We start from the raw sequence: 13,809 nt of genomic DNA, 5'->3' as shown, positions 1-13,809 counted from the left end.
CTCAAAATGAATCAAATTGCCCACTAAAACGGTTTTGGCAGGCTTTTCAATCAGACATTGTTCATTTCTCACCCTTTATTATTTTAAGTGTAAACAATTCGCTATAGCTCAGCCAAAGCGTCAGGATTGAGATTGCTATACTTTCGTATTGCAGAGACTGCCACAGTAACGTTTGGTTTGCGATCTGATGTACGTAGATCACTGTATTTACATGAGTGGGAGGTTTGAATTCACAAGAATAATTAAGAAACATTAGATATCTTGAATACGCGTCAATTTCAGTAATTTTTGTTGCACGAATTTTGTTCTATGTTAAATTTTGGTTTAGAAACATGTATCAGAATGCTTAACTTTGTACCTTATCTAGTGGTCCATTTTCTCCTGACACAAAAGTTTTGGGGTCATTCCGTGCTACATGGGAGGGACCAGTTAACCACCTGATTTGGATTTGCATGATTTTTCTTTGCTTATTATTTAGATCAAAGTGAGATATAATCCAAATTTTTGGTCCAAATACCCAACAGTTTTTGAGAAAAAAATTATCCAAGTTACAATGATTTTAAAAAAAGGCATTTTCGGAATCACAAAAGCGAGTGTATCTTCTCTTCAAAAAATTATCTTTAAAAATTTGAGTTTTGAAAATATCGGGCTGAAAATTTGTATCTTGAGTTAAATTGAAGACATGATACAGAGTACAGCTGCACTGATGAAACAAGCGATGATGATTTTTCAACATTTAAAGGATAAGAAAAGGTTTCCTTTACAGACACTGCTTTTTACTTGAGCAATCGGAAAGATCTAGAAAAAAACAACAATACTCACTGACAGTTTGCCCAGAAGCACAACCAGTATAAATATAGCGCTGCCCAGTTGAGAAGGCTGGAGAGAACCTACACCTTATCAGAGTTTGAAGGACAGAATGTCCGCGATAAGTCATCACAGATGAGTCTCCTTCTAGACTTTTGACATTTTTACAGACTAGAATAAAGAGCAGACAACGACAACAAAAAGTTAAAAGAATATTTTGATACAAATTGTTTAGAGATAAGGACATCCATCCCATAATCATGAATACTATTAATTTAAACAACCAAAGCTGCAGAACTTATCTGATTTGCCGAGGACATGTCAGATGCTACAATAACGAAGCTAACTAAGTATCTAATCAACCCTGTCACACTGGGCACCTTCCGCTTGTGAAAGCACGCAGATACCAAAATTTGCCCAAAAATGATCCTTCGTCCAATGTCTACGCAAGCAATTTAGCCATTACAAAAGTATATAAATCTTTCCCTAGTATTACCATATTTGGAAAAATGAGCCGATCTTTGTTGAATGGATTTTCATGCCATTTCATACCCTTTACTCTGAAAGCTTGGGTAATCATTCTTGCGATGTAGTTTCAATATCTAAAAAACGAAAATTCATAGCCATCTGCTGCTTGTAGATGTTCTTCAAGCTGAGAGACTTTTACAGTGTGAACTGCACGAAAAGAACAAAGCACCACGAAAATGATGCAAGAATAGAACATGCTTCCATAAAACACTCATGAAAATTTTGTTAGTGGGTTTTTTGCGTTGAAATTACTTGAGATTTCATCATAAGGAGAAGTCAATACTTTAAAACCGGCAGCCAAGGCTACGGTTGTCCAGTTTGCCACAGGTGCACCACCATAATACCGATCGTTCTTTCACCTTGAGATCCAATGGCCACACTTAACTGAAAACAAGTAGCAAAAGCTACCTGCTGAGGGGGCGCCGCCCCCCCAGACCCCCCCCCTTTCAAATTATATATGTGAGACTTTCAGTATCATAGAAGTCGTGCGGCGACATGCCGAATGAAATGCCACAATTAAAATTATTGGATCAGATGATGAGCTGATAAAAGCCTTACCCAGTAATTTGGGAACATTTCTGACACAGTTTGGTTGCTTTAACTATCACTTTGATTTGCGAAATACAAATCGTTTTCACTTCGTATGTTGTTAAATTTGATTTTGACTGACTAAGTTTCTGATGGATTCAAACTCATAATATACATTTAGGTTCCAGGGAAAGAAAAATGCAGATGAGCTACACTTCACATGAATATAAATTGAGTAAAAATAAATAATCCGAAGAAGTGATGAAATAAATGATAATTGTTTACTACAGTAAATACTATACCTAGGATTCATAGGAATTTTAAATAAAATCCCACCCATCACTAAAATAACCCATACGTATATACTCGTGGTGCCTGCTCTCGGCTCGATTTCGCCGAATGGAATTCTTTATCATCGCGGTTGTCCTTGTTGCGTGCGGGAGGAAATGAAGGCGCGCTCGCAGTAGCAAGAAGCAGACGCGCCAGGTTGCTTGCGACGCGTGAATGTAGCTTAACCTCCACAGATTAACAAACCGTCGAGCAGCCACGCGAAAAGTCCTATACCTGCATAGAGAAAAAAAAGGAGGTATTTGCATCTTGAGGTTTGTTTACACTGTGACGTAGGTCTGTACAACCTGGCCGGCGAAATCCGAAATTCGTACTATGAAAAATTGACCATAATTTCCGATTTTCCGAGGTGTAAAATACACAACTCAGCAGAAGGAAGAGAGAAAAATCGATTCTATATTTCTGGAGATAAATGTATCGATACGGACGATATATCAACGTTGAAATATCGATACAATATTTTGGTCTAAAATATCGATAGTCTGGTGGCGCGGAGCGTCTTTGGGGGGGAGGGGGGGGGGGGGGGTTGGGCGCGTAGCGGCCAGTCGCAAGACGATAGAATATCGCACCCGAAGCCCGAACCCAAATTGAGCCTCATTCGAGCGGGTCTCAAAGCGGGGCCCAAGGCTGCAATCGCGGCCGAGCGGGCCTCACAGCGGCCCCGCTAGGCTAGCGGCCACCGACCCTCGGAAAAGTCATAAAAACGAATGACGCTGATCAATGTTCCCACAAAAATGACGCGGCGCAACGGCTGCGGCCACACCGGAGCGTGACTGTAAGAGGAGGAAGGGGGGAGGGGAGGGCCCCCTTCGGCCCTGGGCAGACCGACCCTGGCGAGAGTAATAAAAACGAGCATTGGAGCCAAATTGGTCTGTTTGTTATTTAGGGATAGTGTCCTAGCCTAAGTTTATTTAAAAAACAATTAAATAAGAGGAAGGATTTCAACCCTGAAAAATGTGTTTGAGACCACGGACAGCCTGTGACCCTGGGATCTTTGTCAGTTTTGGTGAGCACAGTTACAGAGATGGACCATTTTTTTTAGGGAGCGAACAAATCAAAATTTTGAGCCTTAAGTTGGTCGCAACCATATCCGGAAGTCGTTACAGTGACATTTTTGTGCAATATGCTTCTGTGGAAAGTGCAATACTTAATGAATACTTTTGACAAATCGTGTTTTATCCGGTTTGCGCTTCGAACGTGATTTATTTGTGGAGTGTCATACGTTCCTTTTTGAATTGAAAAACTCGTCAGATGCATTAGGTAATAAAGTACAGCATCTCTCATTTCTTAACGCAGGGGGCGGCAAATTTTGCATTTTTTTAAAATGTAGGTTTAAAAAAAATCGGAATCAGAAAAAAAAATTACAAACGAGAAAGCGCCTTTCGGTGACACAAGAGACAGCACCTTTAATTAGTCGAGTTAAAAGAGAAACTAAACACGCAATTTGGCATGGAGCGGTGCAGCAGTGATGATGAGGACTTGAGATAAAAAGGAGAAGCCCTCAGCGGGGCGCAAGGTGAATCGAGTCAATGAGAGAGGTCGGAAAAAATTTGGGAACTTAAAACGCTCATAACTCCGTTTATACAAGAATCTAATGTTCTGCAAGCTGTTCCACTCGTTTTCTCGTGATATTTTCTTCCAGTATCACCCCTTGAACTTTAAAATGTGACGAAATAAACATCGACATTTGCAGTTTTTGTCAAAAATTTCATGTCCGACCCCTCTAATTGACTCAATCCACTGTGCGGCGGTCGGCGTGAAATGCATAGCGCCTACAAGACCAACTACTACTACTACTAGGAATACTTCACGCATTGCGCCAAACACAGTGCGGTCAGCGCGGCGCGCCGGCGGAAGTTAAAATTATTAAACCACATTTATGTTTGTTCTTGCATAATTTTTACCTTCATTTCTTACAAATGGAAGGCCTTGTTCACACATATGTAGATAGGTTTACGGAACTTAACTTTCACACAAAGTTCCGTGCGAACTTTTGCTAGTAAAGAGGGGCATAGTGTCCTTTCTTTTAATTTTTCTTCTTTTGCCGGTTGAAAATGCGGGTGTGATCCCTGCGAAACATCCCGGGTTTCTTATTATATTTCATGTGTTTCTTTTTATTATTTGCGGCCTTAGTCCCGTTTTAAGTTGTTTCTCTGTTACTGTTTCGGGCCGATTAAGTTGTTTTTTATTGATGTTTCGAAACGAATGAGAAGGGGGCGGCAAAATACAGGTGGCCCATAGGCAGCAAGTAGGTAAATCCGGCCCATGGGCGGCAAGTAGGTAAATCCGGCCCTGTTTTTTAAATGAATTTAGAGTCAAATTTACGTGAGAAATTGATTTACCAAGATTATTTTTCTTAATTAAAATTAACTTTCTTTTTAATACAGTTTTTACGTACGAGGGCTGTCCCAAAAGAAACCGGACTTTCGTCATAGAAGGCGAACCGAGCGTCGTAATGAAGTTTTCTGGGGCTTGTTTGAAAGCTGATAAGCTACTAAAGATGCTTGTTTTTACGGCATGCAAAAATTCGTCTTGGTAAGGGAACTACACGCTTTGGAATAAAGGAAAGTCAAACTCGAGTTGCGATTTTTGTCTTTATTTCAAGAAAAATTTAGATACAACTTTACAAAAAAACCCAGGTTTTAAGTTAAAAAACTTCGTTGCTCTCTTCTTCAAATGCTTAAAAATAAGGAAATTAACATTTTAAGCAGCTTACCAAGTCATCACCTATCCCCTTCAAAATATTCGCCAGCTTTGTCGATGCATTTTTGCCACCGTTTCTTCAATGCGGAGAAACACTGTTGGAAATCCTCAGGTTTGAATGATCGCAATTCCTTCAAGGCGTTCTCTTGAATTTCCGGAATGGTTTGAAAACGTCGACCTTTCACGGTAGATTTAAGTCGCGGAAATAAGAAAAAATCACGGGGAACCAGGGCAGGTGAATAAGGGGGATGAGGGAGGACACTCATGGCATTCTTTGCACACAATTCGCGAATTTGGAGGGATGCATGGGCAGGTGCATTATCGTGATGCAGAAACCAGGAATTCTCTCTCCAAAGCTCGAGCCTTTTTCTACGGACATTTTCGCGTAATCGTCTCAGAACACCATTGTAATATTCGCCATTGACAGTTTCTCCTTTCGGTAAAAATTCATGATGGACAACTCCTCGAACCTGAGAATTTCCAACAGTGTTTCTCCCAATTGAAGAAACGGTGGCAAAAATGCATCGATAAAGCTGGCGAGTATTTTGAAGGGGATAGGTGATGACTTGGTAAGCTGCTTAAAATGTTAATTTCCTTATTTTTAAGCATTTGAAGAAGAGAGTAACGAAGTTTTTAACTTAAAACCTGGGTTTTTTGTAAAGTTGTATCTAAATTTTTCTTGAAATAAAGACAAAAATCGCAACTCGAGTTTGACTTTCCTTTATTCCAAAGCGTGTAGTTCCCTTACCAAGACGAATTTTTGCATTCCGTAAAAAAAAGCATCTTCAGTAGCTTATTAGCTTTCAAACAAGCCCCAGAAAACTTCATTACGACGCTCGGTTCGCCTTCTACGACAAAAGTCCGGTTTCTTTTGGGACAGCCCTCGTAAATACGTTTGTTCGTAATTTCCAATACTTTTTACGAAATTTTTATGTTAATTTAATCATTATGTAAATTTGACTTCCTTTTCCGACTTTTTTCTTTTTTCGCGTTTTTCTGTGACTTTTAACAATTTTAGACTTTCTTTCCTTTCTCTAGTAAGGATCTAGTTGTCAGAATCTATCCTGAACGACAACTTACATTCATGGAAAATAAAGCTTTAAATGTTCCTGACCATTTTTTACCATCCAAACTCACTACAACACATGGTATAGGTATATGAAAAATAAACTACAAAAACCCTCAAAAACATTTTTCGGGCAAAAAATCCGGTCGAGGAAATTGACGTGTCACTTCCTTTTAATCAAGTATATGATAGGCAAAAACCTTTGATGAATTCCCAAGGTCCACTAAGACTAATAATCATCAAAAAGTTCAAAAAAAAAAATAAATCCCTTGCCAAAAATAAATAAAAAACCGATTTTGAGATAAATCCCTCGAATGAACTTGAAATCACAAAATCGGTCGAGGATGTCAACTGAAACTTTTCCCCCTTTAATTATGAGCTCCGCAACAAGAGTGACTCGCTTGTACCTTTTCATACACGAGCCGCACGAATTCATCTCTTCTTCTCTCCTCTCCTTCCGTCCATGGACAGAGGTCCAAAATTTTTCGGATTTACTGACGCGACCGGCTGCGGCTCGGTGCGTAAACATGGGTGGATTATACTAAGATTACACATAAGTCAGAGAGAAACACGTACAACCTATCGACTTAAGTGGGGCTCATTCCGTGAAGGGACTTAACTCATCCACTATAACAATTCCACTAATAATTTTGCGATTCAGAAATCCCCTCACTTGTCCGGACCTAACGTGTCTGTCGAAATGTCATCCAATGGTACGGATGTACAGGGTGTCCCAAAAGTCCCTTCCACCCCCTCTAAAATTTTACCTAATTAATATTTTGAAACGAAACTTTGGGGATGTTCATCGATCAATGTAAGCTACTTTTGGGTCAAAAATTAAACGGTCAAATTTAATCACCTTTAATTTCGTTTTTTTTAACTTTTCCCGAAATTTGGGGACTTGCCAACGTGATGTTGAACTGATTTTGACCTTACTGAACTAATGTGGAGGCAAATCTGGTGGAAATTGACTTATTTCGCGGGAAAATTGAATGACCTTTGAATTGGCGTATTTGGGGGTCCGAAACCCCCCTTAAAATTAGTTTGAAGTAATTTCTGTGATTTTTCCTTCAAAGTGCTTACAATGTGGTAAATTTTCCCGTTTTATTTTTTTCATTACGATAATTTGAACCGGAGTTATGATTTTTTGATAATAGGTCAAATTTGACCTTTGACCTATCATAACTCGGTCAAAAATTAAGATATTGATCTGCGGTTTGCGCCAAAATTCTTAGTTTTTTATGCTCTTTCGAATGAGGTATCACAAGATAGGGGTTGCCATTTGAAAAAAAAAAGTTGGGGTCCGCAGCCCCTCCCCACGGGGGGGCCCGAAAATTTTGGGGGGCCCCAAAAGTAGCTTACATTGATCGATGAACATCCCCAAAGTTTCGTTTCAAAATATTAATTAGGTAAAATTTTAGAGGGGGTGGAAGGGACTTTTGAGACACCCTGTACATCCGTACCATTGGATGACATTTCGACAGACACGTTAGGTCCGGACAAGTGAGGGGATTTCTGAATCGCAAAATTATTGGTGGAATTGTTATAGTGGATGAGTTGAGTCCCTTCACGGAATGAGCCCCACTTAAGTCAATAGGTTGTACGTGTTTCTCTCTGACTTATGTGTAATCTTAGTATAATCCACCCATGTTTACGCACCGAGCCGCAGCCGGTCGCGTCAGTAAATCCGAAAAATTTTGGACCTCTGTCCATGGACGGAAGGAGAGGAGAGAAGAAGAGATGAATTCGTGCGGCTCGTGTATGAAAAGGTACAAGCGAGTCACGCTTGTTGCGGAGCTCATACTTAATTAAAGGGGGAAAAGTTTCAGTTGACATCCTCGACCGATTTTGTGATTTCAAGTTCATTCGAGGGATTTATCTCAAAATCGGTTTTTTATTTATTTTTGGCAAGGGATTTATTTTTTTTTTTTGAACTTTTTGATGATTATTAGTCTTAGTGGACCTTGGGAATTCATCAAAGGTTTTTGCCTATCTTATACTTGATTAAAAGGAAGTGATACGTCAATTTCCTCGACCGGATTTTTTGCCCGAAAAATGTTTTTGAGGGTTTTTGTAGTTTATATCAGGTCGTTTTTGGGTGAATAAGTACCTAAAGGTCTGGCTGTACGAAGATCTAGCAAAACCGAAGCGTCGAAAAAACACAAGCAGTGTTGTTGATTTCTCCATAAGCCACCATGTTAGAATGCCGGTTTGGTTCACACTTTGTATAAGTCAGAAATTAAATCCCTATATGAATAAAATCCAGGAGTAACATACATGAATGGATTTATTATGGCTTTGACCATCTATTTATAGCAAAATTTACACAAATTAATATCGATTGACTTAAAAAATGTCGAAAAAACACAAGCAGTCGTTGCTTTTCCCGTAAGCCGCCGTGATAAGAAATGCTTGTCGGTTCACACTTGGTTTAAGTCTCAATTTACTTCCTTTTTAGAATATTATTCAAGAGTATAATACATTAATGGATTCACTATGGCTTTAACTACCCGTTTGCAGCAAAATTTGCAAAAATTAATGATGATTGAATTAAAAATGTCGAAAAAACACAAGTAGTTCTTGATTTCTCCATAAGCCACAATGATGATAAGTGCCGTCGGGTTCACACAGCGCTGCTGGTGGAGAAAAGTGAAAGTGAAAACTGGGGTTTCGGCGTTAGCCGCGAGAGAGCGCACCAATGCTGATTCTGAAACGAATCTGCAGGTGTTCATTGGTTGAGAAGTAACTGCATCATGAAGAATGTGGCCACCACAATTGAGTCCTTATTTTTACTGAACTTCAGACAGTGGGAAACGCACACAGAACTGTTGTCAAATTAAATGATGTTTTTAATTAATAATAATGGAAATATCGTGATCTTTTTATCCAAAGGAATGACGCCAAATCACGGATCGGTTGGGAACAATTGAATCTATGAATCGCTGCATTGCAGCTAGTGTCCTTTGTCCACCCAATGACAAAAAATTATGTTGGTACCTGCACTTGGTATAAAGATTGACAACTGACTTGACCTATTTAATTTATTATCTTATGTGTTCTTAATGCAGTAAATATGTCTGGAGATCTAAGTATTGGCATGAGTTCATTAGAAAAAAAGGCTCATCTGAATGTGAGAGGCCAAAGCGGTACTTACGGTCACCATACCTGGGTTCGTAGGCTCACCCTCGTACCTACTGAGACGGCAATCTCCATCTCTTGATCGGAGGATATGCCGCACCTAGTTGGTAAGAGTGGAGAGGCATTTATGATTACATTGATACCATGGGGTCTAATTGTATTTAGCCTTGATTAACACGATCGCACTTATTCCAATGGAACTAGGCAGGAACACGTACCTACGTATCTTAATACTGAAGTCCTCTAAACAGATGGGCGATACATTCTGTTACTCTTTTAAATAGAGGAGGAATGAACGCACCCATTTCACACAGCAATTTATGCAAGAAAATGAAGCCTTCATTGTATTTTTATCATCAACTTATGAAATTATGAGAATAAAACGGGTACATACCTTTCATTAAAGACCTTGTTATACATTGTTGGGCAAAATGAAGTTTCTAACAACTCCTGACGCAAAATCAAAGAGACTCAGAAGAAACCAATTTGAGCAAATGCTCACAGTCAAAGACCTTTGATTATGTGACATTAAGTTGACCTATGATTGAACTGTTCCGAAAAGGTATGGAATTGTGCCTCACATACTCAGGTTCGCAAGCCATGCGTAACAAGAACGGTAGAAGAGATAGGAAGATTCCAAGATAAATCATGAAGGAAACATGTTCTTAATGTAAATAACATACACTTCAGAGAAGCATAATCACTCCAGAGCAAATAGGTTGATGGCAAGATATAGAGCGAATAAATTTTAGTCGAAGTTCAGTGACAGTCGCATGTGAAGACCGAGGCTCATATTCCAGTAATTTTTAGACTTTCGTAGTGAGAATACATTCTGTGATGTAAATGCTGCTTCCTTTGGAGAGTTTGGCACAATTTCGGTGTAATTTCTTTGACGTATTTACCTGAATTACATCTATCGCTTAGGTCAGGTACTGGCATAAACATGACGACATAACCTCACTTAAAAATTTGTCACATATCGTTCAATAAAATAAAGATATCACTTGAACATTTTAAGAGAAACGAAGGTAATAGTATATCGGGCTCCAGTAGAACACGTGAGACGTAATAATATGAGTAATAGTAGTTAGCATCTACAAAGAATTGAACTCTTATCCAAATTAGGTAAATCTATTCACAACTAGTCAAAGAGGTTGGTAACGACCGACCAGAAATCACTTGAGATTTTTAAGAAACCAATGAAGTAGTGTATCGGGATAAAAGTGGGCGTAATAATATAAGTGTGTAATATTAGTTAAGATCTAAAATGATTTGAACTTTTAAATTAAATCTGTTCATTATTCACAAATGAATACAGCAGCTGGAGGTTGGTATAATCGACGACGTTTCGTTCCCGTAACTCGGACGGACCTGAACGGAATCAACCAATAGCATTGATTGAACCACTACCGGTTTTTTTCTAAATTCAAAAGATTACAGCTAAAATTGTGAAAGATATTAGCCGATGCTGAATTATCCGTGCCATGAAGCCCTATTAAATGTGGTAGAAATGAAATCCTCATATCCTCAACCTTGATCCTTTGTAGGTTTCACTGGAATCGGCCAACGTGTAAGCGAGAAATCTGCTGTGAAAGGTGGTCTTGACGGGGAGGTCGGCAGTCAGTTTAGTCGTTTTTACGTAATTTCTCTTCTAAAACATTTGGAATGTTAAAATAAAGTCAAAAGCGGCACACACGGTAACATGGCGATTCTTTAGGTACCCACTTTTATGGGTCTAAGGTTTACCGTTATCGCGGAGTTTGAGTGACTTTCTCAGGACCCTGGATTCTTGAAATTCAAATTTCCCGGCAAAGTAAAAAGTAAAATTTTCCTCGTTTTGGGTCATTAAGTGCTTATAACTTTTTGAAAACTCAATGGATCTTAATGAAACTCTTCCACTTTGTAGTCCTAATTGAGATGCGTCCGTAGACACCAAGATCGTAGGAATCCGAGCCGTCGTTTGGGCTGCAGTCGAATGGGAATCGAATCAATTTTCAAGTTAAGGGAGTTGCCTGTGACTAAGAGTGTCGGCCACCTGTTTGTTATCGGGACTTTAGTAGGACGTCATTTTCCTCGACCGGGGGTGGCTACCGCCACTCTTGATTTGAAGAGCATCGCTGTCAAAAGCTAAGTTCTCCTTCAATTAAGCTCTTTTTGTATGGTCTACAGGTAAGGACAAAACTAACTGTTTTTGCTAAACGCTTACTGTTTTTTATTCATAAAATTTGAAAGTCTCAATGAAAGCAAAGCTATGTCCAATCACAGCTAGGTATTTTTATTTTGGGACTGCACATCCCAACTTCTCCCACTTTTTCAGCCGAATTATTTTTTTTTTTTTGGGCTAGATTTTGGTTGGTGCAGTAATGCTGATGGTTATTTTTAGAAGACTATGATGGTGAAACCTAAAGTTTCCAATGATATTTTATCAGCATAGTAAACTCAACCACGACTTCAATCATAAATAATTCCATTCAGCGAAATCAAGCTGAAAGGCACAAGTAAGGGATCATGAAAGTTGAAGTCATAGCTCAACATTATAGGGTAGGTTCAAGTAACTTTTAACGCGTTTTAGACTTTTTTTCTTACCGTAGACCCTGAAAAACCACTTAAATTCAAGGAAAATAAACCCTTAAATGTTCATACCCATTTTTAAATGTCAGAACTCCCTAGACCACATTATAATCATTATAAATTTGAAGAATATCGCTGTGAAAAGTTGAGTTTTCCGTAGATTTAGCACTTTCCGTATGGTCTTTAAGGTAATGACAAAAAGTGCTAAATTGAAGGAGAACTCAACTTTTGACAGCGAAATTCTTTAAATTCATCATGAATATAATGTGGTCTAGTGAGTTCTGACAGTTAAAAAATGGTTATGAACATGAAAACTTTTAGTTCGATGAATTGAAGTTGTCCCTTAGGGTCCATTAGCGCTAAGGAAAAAAATTCTAAAACTTGTTTGAACCAACCTTATAATATTCTCCCACAGGATTCACTTTTAGACAGTAAAAATTAATCAACATACACATCAACCATTACTGATAAATCATCAAAGATCCTATTGGGCGAAATTCAGCCAAAAAGCACCAGTTTGGAGTCTTGACATTTTGCCCACCGTTGGTTGCTTATTTACGCTATTAAACTGTGACTCGATGATAAAGAATGCCATTAGGCGACATTGAACCAAAAGGCACCTGTGTGGGTTCTTTACATTATGGTCACAGTTGATTGCTAAACGCTACCAAACCATGGCTAAATGATCAGAAATTCCATTTGGCAACACATGTTAGCACTCTTTGAACATCTGAGGTATGAGTTCTGGAAATTTTGGCTATACTTGGTCGCTAAACGCTACTTAACAGTAAATGTTCAACAGTGACTTGATGATAAAGAATGCCATAGGGCGACATTCAGCCGAAAGGCACCAGTGTGGGTTCTTTACATTATGGTCACAGTTGATTGCTAAACGCTACCAAACCATGGCTAAATGATCAGAAATTCCATTTGGCGACACATGTTAACACTCTTTGAACATCTGAGGTATGAGTTCTGGAAATTTTGGCTATACTTGGTTGCTAAACGCTATTTAACAGTAAATGTTCAACAGTGACTTGATGATGAAGAATGCCATAGGGCGACATTCCGCCGAAAGGCACCTGTGTGGGTTCTTTACATTATGGTCACAGTTGATTGCTAAACGCTACCAAACCATGGCTAAATGATCAGAAATTCCATTTGGCATAATAAAGATGTTGCATGTGTGAGGAATTTGCGATTTGACTGTTGAATCTTGTGTAAAAGGTCACTAGAAACACGATGGTGCCACTGGTTTTCTCTGAAATCATCTCCCAAGCTCAAAAAAAAGCACTCAAGTTGAGGCCAAAATGGAGGGAATATCCCACCCTACCCTGAGAGTCCAAGTCTAGATCAAGACCAACTCTTCATGCAAAGATAGGGAGCTAATACATTGACAGGGCTACTAATTTATCTGGGGACTCCAAAACTGAAAACACGGCAACCCTGCTAATGTATTTGCTCCCTATCTTTGCATGGAGAGTTTGTCTTCATGTAGACGTGGACTCTCAGGGTAGGGTGGGATATCCCCTCCATTTTGGCCTCAACTTGAGAGCTTTTTTTGAGCTTGGGAGATGATTTCAGAGAAAACCAGTGGCATCATCGTGTTCCTCGTGAACTTTTATACAAGAATCAACAGTCAAATTGCAAATTCCTCGCACATGTAACATCTCCATTGGGCCAAAATGCACCGATATCAATACTTCATATGTTTCTTGGTTCCTCGAAAATTCTCCTCTTGGACTTAGCCTAAAAGTGTGAACATTTTTTAGCCTCTGGCAAAACCTAGAGTCTATACGGCTTAGCCGCACGACTAAAAAGAGGTTTGGAGACCTCCAACCGTTACCTATCAATGCTGTATTGATACTGAAGTATAGTCCACGGTACAAGGAATCCAAAAAGCCGATGAGAGCGATAAATGGACCTATAGGCTTTGAAGTCCTTAGTCAGCAGTGCCCTCAATTAATATTTGAATTTCCCTCTAATGTGAATTGCTTCCTACAAGCAGTTTTAAAGGTAAATGAAACCAATTGTTGTATAACAAACCATGACCACCTACTCATTTGAAAAATTTTCCTTGGAGTTTTTGCATTTCCTCATACCCTCGAAGTTATACTTAG

The 13,809-nt window shown here is 39.0% G+C and overlaps 1 protein-coding gene across 4 annotated transcripts in view; it reads right to left on the bottom strand.

Annotated features, from left to right (window-relative positions):
* The window catches only part of LOC109039705 (DDB1- and CUL4-associated factor 11), a 30,977-nt gene that overhangs the window by 5,186 nt on the left and 11,982 nt on the right, over nucleotides 1-13,809 (bottom strand). For all 4 annotated transcript variants that reach the window (XM_019055318.2, XM_019055319.2, XM_019055320.2 and 1 more), the window contains exon 9: nucleotides 823-978. In XM_019055318.2, the coding sequence (XP_018910863.2) occupies nucleotides 823-978 (156 nt within the window). The remainder of the gene's footprint in view (nucleotides 1-822; nucleotides 979-13,809) is intronic.

Source organism: Bemisia tabaci, chromosome 2 (genome assembly GCF_918797505.1).
Source record: "Bemisia tabaci chromosome 2, PGI_BMITA_v3".
NCBI classification, from domain to species: Eukaryota; Metazoa; Arthropoda; class Insecta; order Hemiptera; family Aleyrodidae; genus Bemisia; species Bemisia tabaci.
This window is presented reverse-complemented; position numbering and strand designations above follow the sequence as displayed.